Source organism: Phocoena phocoena, chromosome X (assembly GCF_963924675.1).
Source record: "Phocoena phocoena chromosome X, mPhoPho1.1, whole genome shotgun sequence".
NCBI classification, from domain to species: Eukaryota; Metazoa; Chordata; class Mammalia; order Artiodactyla; family Phocoenidae; genus Phocoena; species Phocoena phocoena.
In genome coordinates, this window is record NC_089240.1 from 94,048,408 (window position 1) to 94,070,815 (window position 22,408).

Genomic DNA, 22,408 nt, shown 5'->3' on the forward strand with positions numbered 1-22,408 from the left:
ATACTGGTTCCCCAAATAAATCATAAGCTTCTTAGTGACAGGTGCTTCATCTTATCATTTCTTTTCCTCATAGCACCTAGCATTACTAGTTACTCCACCAAAAATTTGGGGAATCAGTTGTATTTAACCACAAGTCCCTGGACTTCCCTGGTGGCACAGTGGTTGAGAATCCACCTGCCAATGCAGGGGACACGGGTTCGAGCCCTGGTCCGGGAAGATCCCACATGCCGAGGAGCAACTAAGCCCACGCGTCACAACTACTGAGTCTGCGCTCTAGAGCCTGTGAGCCACAACTACTGAAGCCCGCATGCCACAACTACTGAAGCCCGCGTGCCCTAGAGAAGCCACCACAATGAGAAGCCCACGCTCTACAACAAAGAGTAGCCCCTGCTCGCCACAACTAGAGAAAAGCCCACGCGCAGCAATGAAGACCCAACGCAGCCAAAGAACACACAAGTCCCCGGCTGCAGCAGGTTGCTAGGACTGCTACTGCAGGGAGATGGGTTAGCACGACCGCATCCCATGCTGTGTGGAGTGCTCAGGGACGGGGGCGGGGGGGGGGGGGGGGGGGGCGTGGCATTTGACTGCTTGCTCCAACCATTTACTAAACGGCTCTCCAACGGCAATGGAAAAGTTGCCTTATATATAGGACAGTTCTTCCACTTAAACTAGATGTAAGCTGTGGTTTTAGAAAGAATCAGAGTGGGGGAGGAGGCAAGGCAAGTTTTTCTCTTCCCATAGCTTCGCCAAGGGCACCACTTCCCCTTGGACTGACTGTAGGGGAGGCTGATGGATTGTCTAGGACTGGGCACTGGAAACAAAGGTGCTTAATTACTCATGGCTTGCTCTATGTTGCACAAGGAGAATGACACAGATACCACCCCCCTCTCCCAGTCTCTCCACATCCCTTGCCTGGAGGTGGGGGAAGGTGGAAGGAAGCAGAGAAGCAAGGACCATGCAACAGAGACTGTTTATTCACCGCCCTTGCCTGGAGGTGGGGGAAGGTGGAAGGAAGCAGAGAAGCAAGGACCATGCAACAGAGACTGTTTATTCACCGCCCTTGCCTGGAGGTGGGGGAAGGTGGAAGGAAGCAGAGAAGCAAGGACCATGCAACAGAGACTGTTTATTCACCGCTCTGGAGCTTCTACACCCTGATTTAAGGACAATGCAAGGACCGCCTACCTGGGAGTCAGGAGAGCTGGGCTCTCGTTCTTGAGTACTAAATAGATATCGGGAAGACTGAAAGATTTACTGAACCTCTTTATATCTTAGTTCTCCAATCTAAAAAAAACTGGATAATTTTCCTTTCCCAATTTAAGCCATGGTGCTTTTATGAGTGACAACTGAGATGACAGGTTTGGAAATATTTTGCAAAGTGCAGAGCATTTACTTCATGTAAAAGATCATTATCTGGAACTTCTCTCAGATGCAGAAGAAGGGTATTGTGCTGTCTACTAGTCACATATGGCTAGTGAGCATCTGAAGTGTGGCTAGTCAGAATTGAGATGTGCTGTAAGTGTAAAATACAGTCCCATTTCAACAAATGTAAAATATCTCAACAATTTCTTACATTGGTTACATGATGAAGTGATAAGATTTCAGATATATTCAGTAAAATAAAATACATTTTCAAAGCTAATTTCACCTGTTTCTTTGAGCGTAACTGTGGCTACTAGAAAATTTAAAATTACATACAAGACTTGCGTTTGTGGCTGTCATTATATTTTTATTAGACCGAGCTGGTACATCCAGACAGTCACATTCAGGAAGGTCAGAACATCCAGGTCCCTCCATCTTAGGCAACCCAAAGCAGCGTCTTTGGTTCAGAAGAGGACTCCCGGATACTATTCTCCCATGGGCACCCTCACCTGGCCGTTTTGTGGCCCTTGACCTCCCCTTTCAAAAGCTATGTATTTTGGTAGAGAAGACATTCATTCTTGGGCGTTTGGGAACAGGGAAGATTTGACTTTCAGGAATAGGTGCACATAGGTTGGGGGAAGGAGGGTGCAGAACATCGGGTTGCTGCAACAATGATATACTATTGAAGAATGGCAAACTAACGATCACATTACAATCCTCTCAAGTGGGAATTAGCTTCCTTGGAGGCTCCTTTAAAAAAAAAAAAAACAACAGAAAGAAAAAGAAAAGATTCCTTCCCAGCAACTAGCTGACTTTGTCCTTTTAATTCAATTCAATTCAATTCAATTCAATTGGGGGGTAGCTGCATAAAGAGAAAAATTAACACATTAATGGCTAAAATGGAAGTAGAGAGACACAGAAATGTCTTCCTTTCGTTCTGAAGCCAGGCTTACCTTTGCCCATCAAATGGCAAGTCCTAGGTTAATCAAAAGGGAGCACTGCACAAACTTCCTTCAAACATTCCAAAGGAGCCTTCCGGGCTCAGGTTTCATCTGCTTACCACACAATCCCTTGCCCTACTTTAAAGACAAACCTGGCTAATGGGACTTGGATTCTCAGAGTCTGTCAGCTCTGCCCAGCGAGAATGAGAGCTCCTTATAGCAATACTGTATAGACAATCAAATCCTTCCTTAACTCAAGTTTAGGGCTTAGCAACAGACATTCCCTTTGGGGGCAAACTCGGTACTGGCAGGAGTAGGGACTGAACTTGAAGGGAATAAAGTAGAAGGACTTTGATTTATTCATGGGCAGAATGGGAAAGAGACACCTTAAGGAATAAGGAACAAAGAATCAAATTATGACGCAAATTACAGACCAAATGGCATCAATTTCCTGAGCCTCAAGTCAAACTGAACCCAGATATTACCTGAACCATGAATTGGACCAAATACATATATATTATATATACATATATTATATATATAATATATATATATTTGAAAAGCTAGCAAACTTGTTCAAACCAGAAACAAACCTATATATTTTCTGATGAACTAGAACATCAAAACATTCCTTTAACTGAACCTGAACTGAGCCAATGTTTCATTTGGTTTGAATCCCGGCTAAAGGGGAAGACTTTTGGCTTTCGTCTGCCATCAAAGGAAGGTAGTTAAGGTTCCCTGGAAATGGCCTATCTTCCACAACCTTTAGTCGCTCAGGTTGAATGAAGAAATGTGGATCCATCCGCAAGTCTCAGATCTAAGACAGACCGACACAGAATGGAAACAGGGTGGTACTACCATGTACTACAAAAGAACAAAGAATTTCAGCCCCACACACTGCCATTATTCTTTGGTTAAATGTATATTCATCTGTATATGTCTCTTGCTAACAGCTCAGAAAACCTTGATACTTTATGGAACGATTCTTTCTTTATGTCTGTAAGGAGAAATTTATGCTAATGCAAAACTCTGCATTGTCTATAGCTCACCCTTCTTGTTACCTGATTCTGATTCTGTGGAAGCTATTTTACAACCCTGGAAATCACCGGTGACAATGGAAAATGATTTTTGTCTAGACATGCAAATTCTGCCTTATCCAAAATGGAAACCAAGTCTTAGACAAGGTAAGAAACTTGTCCCAAGTCACAAAGCTGGGAAGTGGTATAATTGGGTTTTCCTAGAGAGATGTCTCTCCCTCCTCTTCCATATCCTATCTCCCTACACCTCCCAGCTTGAGATGGTCCTGAGTGAGGAGGGGGTGGAAAAGGGAAAATGGGTATGTCAAATCTGAACCTTACCGAAAGTCCCGTTTGCCTGAGACCAGCTTTGGCCCTGTGCAATGTTCACTGAGTGGATGTCCTAGACTTGGCCCTAAACTCCCATGGCATGGCCAAGGTTGTGTTACGTGAATCCTTTTACCCTTTGGGGCTGAAATCACGTGGAGGCTCTAAATACATCATCTAAGATAAGCTCAAATGTTCCGGAAATTGCCATGAAGGTTGGCTAGACTAGAGTTTGACTTCATTTATGTTCATGGACTATCTGAAATGAAGATTTAAATTCTCTCTACTGAGGATAACACTTTAGATTTTCTACTGGTAGGAAACTGGGGCTGCTTGTAATTCTGATATCTGCCAAAGTAAGGTCCCGTTTTCCTACCTCAAATTGGTTACTTTGTTTACCTTGTGTGTGTGAATACACCCTCATTCCTTCTTTTAGCAAGGGAGGTCTGAAGGAATAAGAACAGATCTTGCCTGCCTAAGCCTAGGTTGGGATCTATTATAACTCCTTTCAATTTGACACATATTCATTGAGTCCTAATGCATTCCTTCTCTGTCTCCAACATCTTAGAATCAGTGAAGTGCATACATTTTAGAAGGGTAATTCTGCATGTAGTATGCTGGAGATCAATTATTTGACACAGGTTTAAACTGTGTTTAATTACAGGCGGTTGGGTTCACGTGTTCTGGGTAATCCAATTGGATACAGGCTGCAAAGAGAATCGATTTACTTCAAACTGCTACCACTCCAGCATTTCTAACTAATGGGTTAGGTGATGGTTTAAAACTAGGTCCACAGATCCTTTGATATTCCTCCCTTCCAGAAATGGAGCCTTCTTCCCCTCCCCTTGAATGTGGGCTGGCCTTAGTGACCGCTTCTAACGAATAGACTAAAACAGAAGTGACAGTGTGTAGCTTTGGAGAGTAGATCAGAAAAGGCACCACATCTTCTTCCTTATTCACCCTCTTGAATTGCTGTCTGTGGGGAAGATCCTGCCAATGGCCATCTTGGAAGTGGATCCTACAGTCCCAGTTGAGCCTTCAGATGACTATAGCCCCTACTAATACCTTGACCTCAACTACATGAGAGATTCTGAGCTGGGCACAACCACCCAACTAAGCCACCCCAGGATTCCTGACCCACAGAAACTGTGAGACAAAAAAAATGTTTGGGGCTTCCCTGGTGGCGCAGTGGTTGAGAGTCTGCCTGCCGATGCAGGGGACGCGGGTTCGTGCCCCGGTCTGGGAAGATCCCACATGCCGCGGAGCGGCTGGGCCCGTGAGCCATGGCCGCTGAGCCTGCGCGTCCGGAGCCTGTCCTCCGCAACGGGAGAGGCCACGACAGTGAGAGGCCCGCGTAACGCATAAAAAAAAAAAAAAAAAAAAAAAAAAAAAAAAAATGTTTGTTGTTTTAAGCTACTATGTTTCAGAGTAATTTGTTTTATAGCAAGAGATGAGTAATACAGGTTAGAAATCCCAGAAATAGCCAGTGATACTTCTGAAAAAATGATCAGCTAAGTGGTTATTGCCAGACTTTAGGAATCTTGATCAACTGTTTAAAGTCCATTTTTCGGGCAAGGCCCTGCTTAGAACCTTATAAACGATTTCATTCTCAATCCAAGTGCTAAACTCTAGGTCTTTATAGTTTGAACAATATGAGTTTGCTTAGATAGATTCATGTGCTGTTCTGTACGCTTAATCAAAATATCACCAAACACGTGCATTTTTTATTCCTTCCGCAAATATCACCTACGTGCTTATTGGGTCTCTAGTACCATGCTGGGTGAAATAGGTGCTCTTATGCATCTATTCATTCACAAGCATTATTTGAGCATCTACTAGGACCCAGGTACTGTGCTCAGCACTGAGGATACAGAAATGAACATGACACCTTGCCCTTGAGGGAACCAGCATTTAGTTGATGAAGTAAATACATACAAGTAAATACATACTTTACAACACGGTTGTGGTGAATATTACCCCAGAGATATGAATACCGTGCTATGATGTTACGGAGAATGGAACAACTATTTCTATTTGAGGTGTTGAAGGATGAGTAGGAGTTTTCAAGCAAAGAAGAGTGGCAGGTTTGAGGGATGGCATTCCAGGTGCGGGAGAACAGGGTATGCAAAGAGATGAAAGCATGAAAAGCCTGAGCTGCCTCTTCACAGTTGAGTTCCTTCTGCTTGAGAATAAAGAGATGGCCAGTGATAGGCATGGTAGTGTGAGGCCAGCAGGACGGGCTTTTTTTCCAGGCCACGGGCACTTCAAAGCCAATAGGCTGCTCAAGCTGCCTCAAATTGAAGAAGCGATAAAGAGTGCTTTTGCTCTCTGCCCAAAGGCTCTCAGGCTAGAATTATTCTCATGGTGAACCCTGAGCTTTGGGAGGACAAATGAGTAAATCTTCTGGAGCATATAATTTCTTTACCATGAAGGACTCAAATTGTCCGTGCATGAGTCTACTAAGCTTCTAAACTTGGCCTTCTCTGCCCTTTTGCCTTTTAGATCAGTGCCACCCAAGCTATGGGTGCGAGACCTCGTACCAGAATGTAAACCAGCACTCTGCTGCCTTTATCAGTAAAATCATGCTGTGAAGTAAATGGTTTGCTCAGTGGCATGATTTACATTTGCCACAAGCTCCTAATCTCATCACACACTGATAAATAGTTCAAGGGTCAGCAGTGATCCCTAGACCACATTTTTTAGATTGCTCACTATCCACTAAATAAAATCCTCTATGACAAATGCCTTTATTTCCTTTCAGAGCCTAGCCTGTATGTCCTTTACTCCTGTGAGAATGATGCAATTTATTTTGTTTCTCTTTTGGTTTTGACTTCTAAAAAAATTCAAAGTCAAATTTGAAGCTCAAGGGCATCCACCATGTGGACACTTTGAGGGAGGTGGCTTCTTTTTCTACATTTTGTTTTTGATTCTGATTTTCTATCTCAAATTTACGTTTGACTTGATTATTTCACTGACTGTGCATTGGCTGGATGACGTTGAGAATGATGGCAATGAACACAACCATGACAAACAGCATTACAGCAGGCATGGCAAGTGGGTCAGATTTCTGGTCTGCATCCATTTGAGTAGAATCGGTGTTGCAGCTGTGTCTCCATGACTCCAAACAAGTTGAACTGGTTAGTCTCTGAACTGATAGAATTGGTCTCATGGAGACACAAATGGTGTTTGTGAGGAACTCATTCCTCTGCATGCAGAGGGTACTGGCCTCTGTAAATGAAGTCAGCGTGCACAGTTAGGAGAAGAGCACTCACCGTCTTGGTCGTTACCTGAGTCAGCTGGAGACTTGCTCCGGCGCATGGGGCCAGGGCTCTTGGCTGAACTCTTCTGAGGTGTTGGGGATGCCTTTGGGCCAGCTGTGGCTGATGGGTTTCCCTTCATGACTCGGCATTCTGGTGGAAAAGGACACAGACAGCTTAGTAGAGCCGGGGAGAACCAAGACTCAGCATCTTACCAACCTCTGGAAACTGCTATAAGCACCACATACCAAAGCACCTTAGGGCTCAGGACTACAACATGGTTCTCATTGTTTGAAGGAACGATGGCTCTGGAGAGGGAGGCATGGGAGAAACTTTCAGAAGTCACCTGGGCTAAGCCAGGTGTCTCAATTCCTGAATCATGGAAACAAGGGAAGGAGTAGAAAAGCAGTTCGGGCAGGTAATTCAATAGCCAACTCAATCACTTTTGGATAACCCAGTCATGTCTCAGAATAGCACCTGTTGACATAATTAATTAATTTCCTTGGAGAAGAGACTGACAGCTCAGAGGCTGCAGCCACGCAGATGAAACATTCATGAGTAATTTAAAGGAGGGGGAGGGAGCTATTATTTATTATTCATCGCATGCCACGTATTGTAATAGGCATATTAAGGACGTCATGCCATTTTATAAATAAGCACTACCACCACCACCACCATCTTGCATTTACAGAGTTCTTTTCGATTTTCAATGCATGTTATCATAATCTGCTGTGCTGGTTTAATGAATAAATGGACCGGCAGTGACCACGCCGCTCAGAACTTACAGAAAGCTCCTGGGTGTGTAGGAGAGTCTGCCAAACGTTCCTGCTACTTCCCCGACCCCAATCTGACACGTTCAGAGCACCCTTTCTAATGCAGGTCACTCAGCATCCCTACAATGGTAATTTGGGGGCGCTGATTGTACTAATATATTAGGAGGATTATTATACTCATTTTGTTGATGAGAATACAAAGAGCTTAAGCCTCTTGCTTAGGGTCACAAAGGAAGAAAACAGCAGAATACGGATGAGCAGTCAAGTCTCCTGAGTCCCAGTCTAGAGCTCTTTCCACTATACTTTCCCCAACCTCACGTGATCATGCTCAAAGTGGAACCAAACAGCTAGGCACAGGGCTGTCTCTTCATTGGACACCTCCTTGTCACCTTCTACTTAAAGATACATTGAAAATATCAGTTACTCAGAAAGATTAGGTCTTTTCTGGTAAATTAAGTTTTTCAGGAAACGGAGTTAAGCAGAAAGCTCATTTTTGTTTGTTCTACTTCTCGTTTTGATTGATAAACTTTAGTGATTACTGTCCAGAGCCGAAGAGGTAGAAGATACAGGAAACTGGACACAGCCCGAGATTTGTTTAGCTATTTTCCGGTCATTTGCCTCTTCTCAAAGTGAACACAGCAGAAATGCCACCCCTTTCAGGGTCCCTGTCACTTGAGTTGTCTGTAAACTCTATATTAGTAAAACTTGATTTGTTTTTTCCCACACTTTATTCCTCATTATTGGGAAATATGTTTTGAATGTGTCTTTCCATCGGGATCATACCCTAGTCCTGTGGCTGTGTGAGCTAATTCACCGTGAACTTACACGTGGAGCTTGGACTCAAGCAAAGGGAGATGGGCAGATGTTCACCTCCTTCCTGAAATTAACAATCTTCTGGAATCTTGAGCGACAAATCAGGGGGAATGGGGCAACAAGCCAGAAGGTGGGAAGAGGGAAAATGTTTGACACTAACAACACAGTGGAAAATATTTCTAAAATGGAACCATCAACATGGGCCAAATAGCTGGAGGATGTTGACTAGAAAAAAAAAACATATGCATACAATATTCAAGTTCTGAATCCAAATGTTCCTTCCCGTGGTCTGATTGAGCCTGTCCGCCCATGTGACATAATATACGGGTCAAGAAATATGGTCACTATTGGGGCAGGTAGTGAGTTTTATTGAGTCTGGAGGCCAAACATCTGAGATATGCAATCAACTTTCACTTAGAGACTCATGTATCCAACTATACAAGAGAAAGGGACCATGCATGGATGTTTTCCAGGCCATATAAGCCCATGGAAATCCTAAGGGATAGAAGGAGCGAGAACAATGGAACAATAAAATTCAGTGGTTGTCCTTACCATTTTCATCCAGAGAAAAGTCATCTTGAGCGTAACGAAATTTTTCAGGACCGCAGGCGATAAACACGTCGTCATCACCAAAGAAATCATGGAGACAGGTTACCTACAGAGAAGGCGGAAACAGGAAACATTGACTTGATATGTGATGGTCTTGTGACAATGAACTTCATGCCATGTTGGCACGGGAAAAAAGTTTCACATTTTAGCCCCCAGGGATCTCCTTTTTCTCAAAATACCAGGCTCACAGTCTGCACCACAGCCCCTCGTGAGTAAAGATACACTGAGTGCCATTTTCTTTCCATGTTGCGTGTGTGGTATCTTGTTTCCATTTCACCAAGAGTAACTTCAAGACCATGTCCAAATGGAATGTTCCCCTCCGAATTAAAGTCAGCAAGCAGAGGACCCTACAAATGTCACCTTTCCTCAGAGTCTCAGACAAGAGTGCTGCTAGCCCAAGTCTGGGGGCAGGGGTGTAGGCCAAGGAAGATGAGAAAGACCTTCTGCAACCTGAGATGGACAGACTCTGGCTGACCGAGACGTGGAGGTCCCTCTCTCTATCTTCACGAGTTTTGAAGAAGGGCACCAGTTTTTAACCGCTTTGGACCCACAAAAATTGGACTTTTTGCTAAAAGTGAACTGAGCACCTGGTAGTAGCCCAGAATACCATTCCTCCCTGAAAAAGAAGGAGGAGAAAACCGTCCTAACCACTTAAAATTTATTCAAGAGCAATGGGTCCCTGTAGGCTTGAGGGTCTGCTGGAAAAGTCGTGTTCCCAGGACCCTTCCCGCCCTCTAGTGCCCTATACATTGCGGCTTGTCCACAACAGAGAGACAGTCCTCCCCAACTCCTTTTCTGCACAAAGAAATGAGGGTCCCTGGGAAAGTATGCTGCTCCTGCAGTCTCCCCACCTCTCAGCTTTCCTAATTACATTTGATAATTAGTCCAGCACACCAGGGAAAGCCCAGGAGAAACCACAGAGTCAAAACATTCTTTTTTTTTTTTTTTCAACAAAGCACAGGCTCCGGACGCGCAGGCTCAGCGGCCATGGCTCACGGGCCCAGCCGCTCTGCGGCATGTGGGATCCTCCCGGACCGGGGCACGAACCCGTGTCCCGTGCATCGGCAGGCGGACTCTCAACCACTGCGCCACCAGAGAAGCCCAGAGTCAAAACATTCTTATCCCAATCCTCAGCTTGAAAGTGTTCAAAGCTTCTAATTGTTCTAAGCTACCCATTCAAGCTTCTAGTAATGACTTTCCAAAGGCACCGTGCTCACAAACTAACAACTGGGTGCAGAGATCAATATGTTACATTTGAAAAATGTTTGTATTAATAACATCATCACCCACCCAGGGTCTATTCAATCCCTGTTCCCCCAGCCAAGATGATTGCAAGCCTTACACAGAGCAAGAGATGCTTAAACATTATCCGCATTGTCTCAGCCTCCCAATCACCCAAAGGATGCCAAGGGAAGAGAGGGAGACTTGGAGGGCTGCTGGGTTCACCCCTATTAAGCCTCTTCCCATCCCTGGGTCCTGACCTCATCAAATAGGCCACCATCCTTCTTCAGCCCACTCATCCTCACCCATTCATTCCACAATCATGTAATAACAAACAGAGCTACCACTAATTGAATGCTTACTTACTTCCAAATCTGTCATCCCATTTTACTCTCACAACGATTCCTAGACGTTGACATTATTGTCATCGCTATTTTACAGATGAGAAAACTGAGGTCCGGAGACAATAAGTAAATTTACTCAGGTGGAAAGCGATGAAGCCAAATAAGTGCAGATCGATGTGACGCCAAAGCCTGTGCTTTTAGCCACTCGGTAATACAAAGCACTATACATATGGTTCAGGCACTGGGGAGGCAAAGATGAGTAAGACTCGGGCCACGACTTCATGGAGCTCATAATCTGATGGAATGAGATACACTGCAACAGAACATTTCAGTATCATGTCATGAGTGCTAGGAGTATCTGCAGGTGCCTTGCGAGCTATTTAGTACCACCTCCAAGTGACCCAGTCACTAACTGGCATGTTAGTTCAATAAGCAGCCTGCATATTGCCCTGGTAGTGGATCCAACGACAGAGGCTACATACATGGCTTTGAACCCTTCTGCAGACGCCCACTGACATCTTGGACCAATACAATTTGGAGCCCCTAACTATGATACATTGTGTGACGCTGAATTGTTTATCCCTTGCCACCTCTTGACCCTGAAGATCTCTGCCATGCTCTGTGTTTGAGGTTGCCCCTGACTCTGACTGGCTTCATTTAGTTTTGGTCATGAGTGAGGGAAGCCCCTCCCTTGGGCATCCCTCCACTAGTGGTCTCTAGCATTTAGCACTCTGTTTCAAAACCTGCCTGTATTTTCATGAATACTCACCTAGTCCTTCCCATTAAATCACAGCTCTCCTGAATGTAAAGACCAAGTTTATCGCTCCCTATATATCTTCCTGTGGTTCCTGGTAGAGCACTTAATCGCATAGTGAGAATTTAGCCAGGGCTGTTTTTGCCTCAACTGAATGTAAAGAAAATAAGAAGGAGGCTTTGTAAGGCTATACAAAGGCAGAAAAGTAGAAACAAGAAAGAAGAAATCAATAGCGGCAGACAATAGGACCTAGCATTCAAAGGTTTTGAAAGGTAACACGAATATATAAATTTAGGAACAAGAAAGGAGCAATGACTGTGAATTCAGAAGTTATCATTTGCGTAACTATGACAATTAGTTTGAAAACAGATGAAATGGATCATTTTTAAAGGAAAACATAAATAAAGAAATTAGCTCAAAAAGAAATAGAAAACCTCAACCAACTACTGGTCATAGAAGGAATTTAGTAAATACTTCAAACAGCAACCCTTCCCCCAAAGGTACCAGACCATTAATTTTGGAGGTATTTGTGGAAATCACTTCCCAAGAAGAAAAAACAAAAGCTCGAAAGCAGCCATGGCAGTGACAGATTGCTGCAATGAACACTGTGATACATGACTCTTTTTGAATTATGCTCTGGGGGTTGCTGTTACAATGACCCACCCTCCTCCAACTCCAAGCCTCTCTGCCCCCGCCCAGGCTTTGGGAAAAGCCTTTGGATAACCCCTTCTCTGGGGAGCTTCTAAGAAAGGCAAAGCCCCTATGCTTCTGACAAATTCACAGTGGTGTGGCTGGCTTCAAACACATTCATTTTGCAATCCAGCTGTTCAGCATCAGGTTTCTTGTGTGATCCCACCCCACATGTTACTGGTTCCCAAATGTAGACAAATTCATATTGTGCCTGTGGATACCCAGGTTTCCCAAATGCCTTGGATGCTGAGACACAGCAGCCCTCCCCTGCTTTGTTACAGAGCTGGGAAAATAGAAAGCCCTCCGTCTTAAACACGAGGAACCCAAAACACAGAATGTCAAAGTGGCTGAAGGATACACAGATGGATCATGGCACAGTTGAGACTAGCACTCAGGTGTCCCGATTCAATTCGGGACAAAACAATTCAATTGCCTGAGAGAACGTGCCTTCCTAATCCCTGATTTCAAAGGCTTGTATACAGCTTAGGCAGGAGAGTCACCTTTTGTCCTCATCAATGCCTGATACACATTAGAACATTTTATTGGACTCAAAAAAGATAACATCTTTATGGATCACATTTTAAATCTATGGATGAGAAGACTCCTATTCATTACCGTAACTGAGTATGCAGTAGAGAAGGAAGGCAAGGACAAGGGGAAGGAGGAGGAAAGGAAGAAAGAGGAAGAAGGAAAAGAAAAAGAATGGAGTGTAAGGCATAATTTCCAAATGAAACTCACACTCGCATCTGCTTTTTAAAATCCCACTCAGTTAACACGATACAAAATCCACCTTAGGTTACGTTGCAAATATATAATTTTGCAAACCATTTTTTTGTGGTAAAATTTCTGCCATGAGGTGGCAACGGAAGTGGTAAAAACAATAATCATTATGATACCACTTACAGCATCCTCAGAGATCAAGGGTCTTGCTGACATCAGCTTTTGTTTGAAACACACTTGGGTATTTAAGTCAGAGGAGAAAACACAAAAGCATGACACCCATCTTTGTAATTAATCAAATGCCCCCACAAAATAAAGTCAATCAACTCACGTGAACACTGAGCCGTTTACTCAATGTTCTCCCTTTAAAAAAAATAACAGCATGAGTTGGGGGAAGGGAAGCTAGCTTGGTTATGCATTAGAGCGAACAATAGATTATATGGACCATCCAGCGGCTTAAATGTCGAAGTACAAATGGGGAAAGAGAGACAACAGATCACTGTGTGTGGCAGTCCATTAGCTGCAAATGGCAAATTCACTCTGTGATTTGATTTAAGCTTGATTAGATTCTCCACCCACATATTACAGATGCTGGCAGTGAGTTCTCATACGTGTCTGCTGCTGGTAGATTCTATATTTCACTGTCTAACTGTTCAGAAAGAAATTTAAGTAAGGTCTTGCTTGTATATCTATGAGACTCACTTCCAACGTGCAAAATACTTTCATCGAAAGTTCAATTCCACTGATATTCATTCATAAAACACTTGCTATGGCAAAGGAACTATGTGAGAGATACAGAAATGTACAGAAAAAGGCCCCTGTCTTCCGAGTTGACAGCATAATAAGGAGTCAGAACCTCACAAATAATTGGAATACAAGGCATACTGGTTTTAGCACCATTACAGAGGCACAAAAGGCAAGAAGAGCACAGGCGACAAAGAGAGGAATTCTAATCATGAGAACTGGGGACGGCTGCACGGAGAAGATGACACAAAGTCTGCCTCTTGAAGGGCATGTGGGATATAGGTTGATGGAGACAGGAGTAAAAGGGATTCCAGGTAACTGCATAAATAAAGGAAAGGAAGCAGGAACGTGCCTTTTTCTTAATAGCCCTGGAAGAAGAACTGCATCTTGTTGACTATAGTCACAGAGATTCTAACTCTCTATAGCACAACTGCCCGGACCCATCTGCCAGCCTTCTGCACAGACAAAACATACAGCTGTCTACTGGTGGAATTCAGGGTGAAGGGAAGGGCAGAGAGTGTCTACGGGGAGAGGAGTGGCCCCAGGGGCGCAGAAGAGGGAACCTTGTGGCAAGGAAGACAAAACCACACTGATTTCCCCGTCTTGCCAACAGTGCGCCCCGCCCTTAGTGTGGCTGGCAAGCTTTGCAAAATGAGTTCATGAAAGATTCAGTAAACATTACGGATGAGGCTTTTTCTAAAAGTTACTGCTACTCTCATTCTGGAACATTTCCTGCCTGCCTGCCCTGGATGGGCTCCGGTCACAGGCTGGCGCAGGGTTGGCGTGGTGAGCGGAGACAATGTTTCCTATCTCTAGACTCCTGTATTCACCTACCTGCTTGACAGCTCCATTTGGTCATCTGACGGGCATCCCGGATTTAATATGCCCCAAACCAAACTCTTACTGCTCCCTCTCCAAATCCCACTTCCCTCCAACTTTCCTCATCTCAGTCACTGGTACCACAATTCCGCCAGCTGCCCAAACCAGAAATCTGGGAGTCATGTTTTTTTTTTTACTAGAAGTCACATTTTATCTTGTCCATTGTCACCCTCCTCGTCCAAGTCCACCCCTACACATACACTCGCATATCACTCTTCCGCTAAAAACCCTCCAAAGCCCATTAACCAGAGGCAGAATAAAATCCACTTTCTATCTTGCCTGTATATTATCCAATCTCTTATGCCACATATGCTAGCTAGCTCCAGTCACACTGGCCTTCTTTCTGCTTCTCAAACACATCAAGACCTTTCGTGCTTCAGAGCCTCACTCTTGCAGCTCCCTCTACATAGAAAGTACTCTTCCCAGAGTCACAGGCCTAGCTTGCGTCTTCCCCATCAAATCTTCACCACATACTGGGGGACGTCCCCGGTGGTCCAGTGGTTAGAACTCCGTGCGTCCACTGCTGGGGGCCCAGGTTCAATTCCTGGTCAGGAAACTAAGATCCTGTAAGCTGCATGGCATGGCCAAAAACAAAAACCCCCCAACAACAACAGCAACAAAAATAAAATAAAGTACCACATGCTGTATTTAAGTCTGAGCAACCCTCAATTTACATGCCACTGTTGCTTAGAATTTCAGATCTTTTATTTAACCCCACAAATTAGTCATTATTATTTTAATTATTTTATATAGTTAATATTACTTAAGTTTATCTACATATATATTTACCAGTCTATTTGATCACCATTTCTCGTTACACCATTTCTCTGGGGTCATTTGAAAATTAGGAACACGTTTGACCTTCCCACTCTATCTTCCGTATCTCAGTCTCACCTTCATATTTTCCATCTTCTTATCTCTTAGGGCTACATTCTGGAAAACATCTTCAAATCTGCCACTTTGCTCTTTCTTTCTTCAGATGTATTTAATTTGCTGTTTGACCCACTCAAAGAGCTTCGAATTTCAATGATAATAATTTTGACTTTTAGAAATTCTATCTCATTGTTTTACCCAAATTTGCCTGGTCATAGCTGATAGTCTCTTTTTCTTATCCCATTTTGGTTACATGTTTGGTTTATTTAAATAATCCATACTAAGTTATTTTAGGTCCTTATCTGATCGTTGTAATATCTTATGTCCTTGAGAATCCAAACCTGTTGTTCCTGCTTATTCTCCCTCATGGTGACTTGTTTCCTTTTGTGTTTGATAATTTTTAAAATTATGAGCTCATATTTGATTACATTAAATCTTTGGGAATCCTCAGGGGTCTAGGCTGGGGATGCTTTTCTCTGAAAAAGACATGAATTTGTTTCTGCCAGGTGCCAGGGGACACTAACGTTATGGGGGCAGCACCTTTTTTCAGCTCTGGTTCCCCTTGTGACATGAGTAGTATGAATCTGAATTCCAGACCCGTGTCAGAGCAAGCTTTGGGATGTGTCTGTAGCACCAGACACAGCGACAGTAACAGTAGTACTCTTGCTTATTTTGTTTCCTACCTGGAGTCATGACAGAGACAAACAAGCTTACAGGTAGGTTTTTGGTATATCCTCTTTTAAGGGTCCTGGCTTAATGCGGAGGTTGCAGCTTCGGGTCCCTCACTTTTCAAGGACCTTGTGTCAACTGAAAAAAAAGACCCCAAACCCCGCACAACATAAAAAGCTTGAGTCAAGTTTATTCAGTATCTTACTGAGGACTATAGCCCAGGAGACAGCCTCTCAGACAGCTCTGAGAAATTGTTTTCAAGAAGTAAGGGGGGGGCGGGTTATACACATATATACATGTGTGATTTTGGTGAAGGAGGTACGTGCGACTAGTCACGAGGAACAGATAGATAGCTTAGTTAATGGTTTTAGTGCTTTTCTAAGTATAGAAAGATGCAAGAATCCAGTTTCATAAAAAAAAAACTTCTCCTGAAAATATCTACCTGAAGGCCTGTTCTGCCAGTTTTCCCAGAGCGCTGAGCACCTCCTTCTTGATCTCTGTCATGAACTCCTTTCAGGGTGGGTTGAAGGTCAGCAACTGAAGTGGCTAATGACTCAATCCTTGTAGAGCCAGATGATGAGTGACATTCTTTAGTTGGCACTTGCATGTCCTGCGCTTCTGATAATATCCAAAGCACCGGGCTCCGATTATGGGTTTTGCCCTCAGGGAAGCTCAGGCCTTTACGTACTGCCTGCTGCTCTAGTTTCAACTTCTGGTCCCTCTTCTCTCTCCTGCCCTTCTTTTCCGGAAGCTTAGAAAAACATTTAGAAATGTTTGTTGCAGGTTCCTCAAAACACTAAACACAGAATTGCATATAACTGGGTCCCTGGACCCAGTTTTAACATGGGAGGGTGTGTGTATGTGTGAAGTGGTTTCTCCACACCTCTAATAAGCAAAGCTTGGATACCAGCAGGGTGGCCTACAATTCGACTCAGTTCTGACACTATCTATCTGGAGATAGCATCAGATTCCACGGGTTAAGGGTTCAGTCCTACAAGACTGCCCCCCACCCTTTAGAGATCAGTCACAAGCCTAGGTTGTTGTTACCTGTACTTCTGACCAACTGGCTATAGATCAGAGGTTAAATTTCTTCCAATTGGAGTAAACAGAGCAGACTTGTTTGGGATCCTCTAATGTTGGGGAACCAGCAGGAGGACACTTTGACCCCATCAATGTCTAACCCCATTTCTTAATAACCACCTAAAGATTTCCACCTTGCTGGGACAACTCTTCCATCTCCGTTTACTCTTCGTTTCGGTCCTATTGATATTTGCTTTATTCACCTTATTTCTCATAACCATTTCAACATTTCTACCTTGTTGGGAAGGGTCCCGTGACTCTCCCCTCGGCCCCTCCTTATTCCCTTGTTAATTAACTTAATGTTTTTATTAGAATCTGTAAGACCCCCTGAGGGGAAGCTGAGGCAGCAAATTCCATAACGCTTCCAGAACTGTTTTTTATGTTTTACAGCATTGAGATTATAAGGGGTGCCCGTGTGAAAGTGCCCTGGATAACAGGCATATTCAACAGGTGAATATTCCGGTCATCACAAAGCCAGTACTACGTGGCTTGCATACAAGCATCAGCTGCTTCCTTTGGGGTGTTCTACTTGACATTCATATACCACACTCCCTGGTTTCAGTAGTTTCTTGGTTTTGCCCTCTCCCCACGCTAACTTCTTGGCAACCAGAGGTCTTAAAATGTACTTTGTGTTGTCCCTGCACGATTTTTACCTTGGCGGGCGGTGGGGGGAGGCAGCTGAAGTTCTGAGTCACTGAAATCTGTTTTTGGTCTAGCATCAAAATCTGACACACTATTCTCTTTTAGTTTATCTATTATAGATCGCAATACCCAAGGGAGTGACTATTTTGTCTCGCTCTTATCAGTTTACATTTCCTTATGCATCCAGTGAATTAACTCCCCAGGAGTTGGAGCCATCACTAGATTCCACTGGTAACTTTTACCTTTAGGAAGTGATCGCAGCATAGCTGCTGCTTCGTACTGTGGGTGACCATGTGGCCACACAGGAATCAAAGGTTCATCATTCTCCTGTCCTTTCATCCTTTCTCTTCCAAACCACAAGTTTCTGTGAGCCAGGGCTAATCCCACTTCATTGACACCAGTCGTCAATTCCAGTGTGTGTGTGTGTGTGTGTGTGTGTGTGTGTGTGTGTGTGTTCACGGTGAGGCTCCCCAAACCAACAAACAATTCTTGGACACCAGCTGGATGCCCTACAATTCAAGTCTGACACTATCTACCCAGACATAGTGTCAGATCCCACAAGTTAAGGGCTCAGTCCCACAAGAGTGCCCCCAGCTCCTCCATTTCAGATGCCGGTAACAAGTCCAGTTCTCACCTGTACTTGTGACTGTTGGGTTATAAATCAGAGGCTCCCAAGACCTCTTCTTTAAGTTTGATTAATTTGCTAGAGTGGCTCCCAGAACTCAAGAAAACCATTTACTCACTAGGTTACTGGTTTATTATAAAAGGATATAAATCAGGAACAGCTAGATGGAAGAGATGCTTAGGGCAAGGTATGGGGAAAGGGCACGGAGTGTCCATGCTTTCTCTGAGTCAATCTCCCTTGCTCTCCACGTGTTCACCAACCTGGAAGCTCTCCAAACCCTCTCCTTTGGGTTTTCATGGAAGTTTGATTATATAGGCATGATTAATTAAATCATTGGCCATTGGCGATCCATTCAATCTCCAGCCCCTCTCCCCTCCCAAGAGGTCTGGGTGTGGGACTGAAAATTCTAACCCTTTAATCACATGGTTGATTCTCCTGGCAACCAGCCCCCATCCTCAGGTGCCTTCCAAAAGTTACGTCATTGACATAATAGAAACACCTTTATAGCTCTCATCACTTAGAAAATTCCAAGGGTTTTTGGAGTTCTTTTGCCAGAAATAGGGACAAAGACCAAATATATATTTCTTTGTATAAATCACAATATCACACCTAAAGACCCAGCAATTCTACTTCTAGGTACATATACCAAAAAATTGAAAGTAGTGACTCAAATAGATACCTGTGTGCAACGTCCATTACGGCATTATTTGCAATAGCCAAAAGGTAGAAACAATCCAAGTATCCACCAACAGATGAATGTATAAACAAAATGTGGTATATACATACGAGTCACATTGTATTAATGTATTCATACAATTCAACCACAAAAAGAATGCAGTTCTGGGCTTCCCTGGTGGCGCAGTGGTTGAGAGTCCGCCTGCCAATGCAGGAGACACGGGTTCGTGCCCCGGTCCGGGAGGATCCCACATGCGGCGGAGCGGCTGGGCCCGTGAGCCGTGGCCGCTGAGCCTGCGCGTCCGGAGCCTGTGCTCCGCAACAGGAGAGGCCACAACAGTGAGAGGCCCACGTACCGCAAAAATAAAAAAACAACAACAAAAAACAAACAAACAAAAGAATGCAGTTCTGATACATGCAAATTGGACCTTGAAAACATTATGCTAAATGAAATCAACTAGACACAAAAGGACAAATATTGTAGGATTCTACTTATGTGAGCTATCTAGAATAGACAACATCACTGAGACACAAAGTAGACTAGAGATTACCAGAGTCTAGGAGAAAAGGGATTGGGGAGTTACTGCTTAAAGATTACAGAGCTTCTATGTAGGACGATGAAAAAATTCTTGAACTGGGTAGTCGTGATGGTTGAACAACATTGCCAAGGTAATTAATGCCACTGAATTGCATACATGAAACGGTTAAAATGACACATTTTTTGTAATATATATTTTACCCTAATTAAAAACATTAATAACGTAATATACCCAAAACCACTGAATTATACTCTAAATGGATGAACTTATATTATGTGGATTATATCAATATATCAATAAAGCTGTTTAAAAAAGGGAAATTTAAAGAAAAATTTTGCTCTAATTTATCCAGGATATAGTTGTATTGTAGCAGGAAGACGTTTTAGAAAACTTAGTCTCCCATATTGCAGAAGCAGAAGTCCAATTTCACCTATTCAGTGAGGTCTTCCTTATCTCCCAATCTAAGCTAGAACCATCACCACCACCATAGATCCAAGAGAGTAGAACCCTCCTCTGTTTTGTTCACCATTGTATCTCCACTAAGTCTAAGTCTAAAAAGTCAAATATTTAAAAAATCTTATTATCACCAGTAATAACAAGAGTAGGAAGAGTCTAAGAACCATAATAATTAAAACCGTCTCATAGTTAAGGATATTACAGTATAATAAGATTATTCTAGACCACTAGCGATCATTGTCTAAAGTCAAAAGAGATAAAGATTGACTCGTTTACTAAATTCTAGATCTGTTTGTTTCCTAATTGTATGCATTGAAAAACACGTCCACCCCCTCCCCAGCTAAAGACCATTTCTTTAAGCACCTAAGTTACCCTACGGGTTTTGTCCTTTCTCTCTCTTTCAGCCATCAAGGCATGCATTTCTTGAAGGCACTGACCGTGATTTGCCTCATGGTACCTTAGGAAACAGTGTTGAGTGGCTGATCGTGCAGGGAGGGATTGATATTCTCTTCCCACTATCTTGCGCCACCCTCTGGAAATTCTCTGCCCCTCTGCAAGCTAGTTTATTCCTATGGCAAGTCATGTTGAGGCTGACGCCCTCTGATCTCCAGCACTAGATCTGATTGGATCTCTCTTCTTCTTTTCCTGGTGAAGAGTGACTAGTCCTTAGAAGCTCTTCTCATAGGTTTCTAGGAAATAAAGTATCATGTGAAACTCCAGGAATAAATCACATTTCTGTCAACTGATTCCTTCCACTGGTCTTAGACTCAAAGCCAGTGGTGACTTTTCTTCCCACTTCATTCTAGAATTTCCCCCAGAAAACCCAGTTAGACTGAAATCTAGGCAGCCAGGTCTCAGCTGGGCTATTGTCCCTCAAGGTTATTCTTTTCAACTTTTAAAATAATTTTTCTTTGAGTGGTGAAAGGACATAATAACCCCACATAGCTTTTGTTGTGTTGCATTTGTCAAGTGATCTCACCTCCATTACGTCATTTGGTTCATTAGCCCCATGTTTTATTAATGAAGCATGAAAGATCATTAAGATTAAGTGACTTGTAAAAGATCACATTGCTAGTTAGTTACAGAGCCGATACTGGAATTCCAGACTGCTTTTATTCTGCCACACCGGGTGCCTAAGCTATACAGCAAAGGTACTCATTTCCTACATGAGGAGACCGAGGTAAGGAAATACAGTAGGGGACTCTGGGTAGTATGAAAACACCTATGACCTGGGAAAGAGGGCCATAGAAGGGAAGATGGGAAGGAATAAGACTTTTTACCCTATTTTACCAGGAGCTAGTGTGATTTAATAACCTGAGCAAGGCTTTGCTGTGCCAGCTCCCCTAGAAGCCTGGCAACTCCTCAGTGCTCCAGGGTGTTTTTTCCTTAGCTTTTCTTTGCCATTTTCCGAGAGTCTCTGTGTTAGCTCCCACTGGGGGCCTCACAGGGATGAGAACAGCTGCAGAGGCGCTGGAGTTGGACTGCTGAGTCCATGCCCAGGACCGACACCTGCCCCTCCACAGAGCCCTGGGGACAAGTTGGCTCAGAGAAACAGGGACGAGACAGAACTCCATTCATCAGAGAGAACTGGGGTGGAAAAACCCTGCCTGATCCCTTGGCACCACTAAGCTCTATGGTTGGCCCTGAGCCCCACGCAGCTCCAGATTCTGTTTGGTAGGGTCAGTTAAAAGAAGCAAGTGTGCTTATAGGGCCCAATGCAGTTATCAATTGCATTTAACAGTTATCTGGTATCTACTGTGCACAAAGTATAGTGGGAGTATGGCTTTGGAATTCAGTAGAGGAAGGAAAGGTTTGTTTTAAAAAAAAAACGGGGGGAGTTCACCTCTACCTTGGTTCTAGGTTAAACCCTGCCATTGACTTACTGTGAAATCTTGGATAAGTTGCTTTCTCTCTGGGCCTCAGTTTCCTCTGCTGTAAGGTGAGGATGCTGTTCTAGAGCCATTTGACGTCTAGGTCTCTTTTCTGTTACAAGCCCTTTTGAGAATTTGATGAAAGCTATGGATTTTCTTCCCAGAAAAATGCATATGTGCACACAGATAGCTAATTTTGCATATAATATAGGGAGTTTAAGGATTTCCCTAAAGCCCATCTATAGATCTTAAGTTTAGAACCTCTGGACTAGTTGATTTCTGAGGTATCTTCTAGCTCTGACAGTCTATAAAACATTCCAGGTTGGACACGGTTAATAAGCAGAGACACCAAGGCCAGAATGCTGGCAGCTGTCATGGAATCCCAGAGGCTTAACTGTACCCCCCTTCCCAGGCTTCCTGAGACTCCAGTCCAAGGGAAGCAAAAGGATGTAAGCTCGTTCTCTGCAAACTTAGTCCAAAGGAAGCAAAGGGGTGCAAACTGATTTACAGCAAACCAGAGACTGGAGTGTG

General features: G+C 43.6%; 1 protein-coding gene across 1 annotated transcript in view; it reads right to left on the reverse strand.

The window, feature by feature from the left end:
* Positions 1-22,408, reverse strand: part of DCX (doublecortin) — a 112,306-nt gene that overhangs the window by 22,831 nt on the left and 67,067 nt on the right. The window contains exons 4-5 of the mRNA XM_065901130.1: positions 9,039-9,141; positions 6,916-7,053 (exon numbers count right to left, since the gene is read on the reverse strand). Of these exons, the coding sequence (XP_065757202.1) occupies positions 6,916-7,053; positions 9,039-9,141 (241 nt within the window). The remainder of the gene's footprint in view (positions 1-6,915; positions 7,054-9,038; positions 9,142-22,408) is intronic.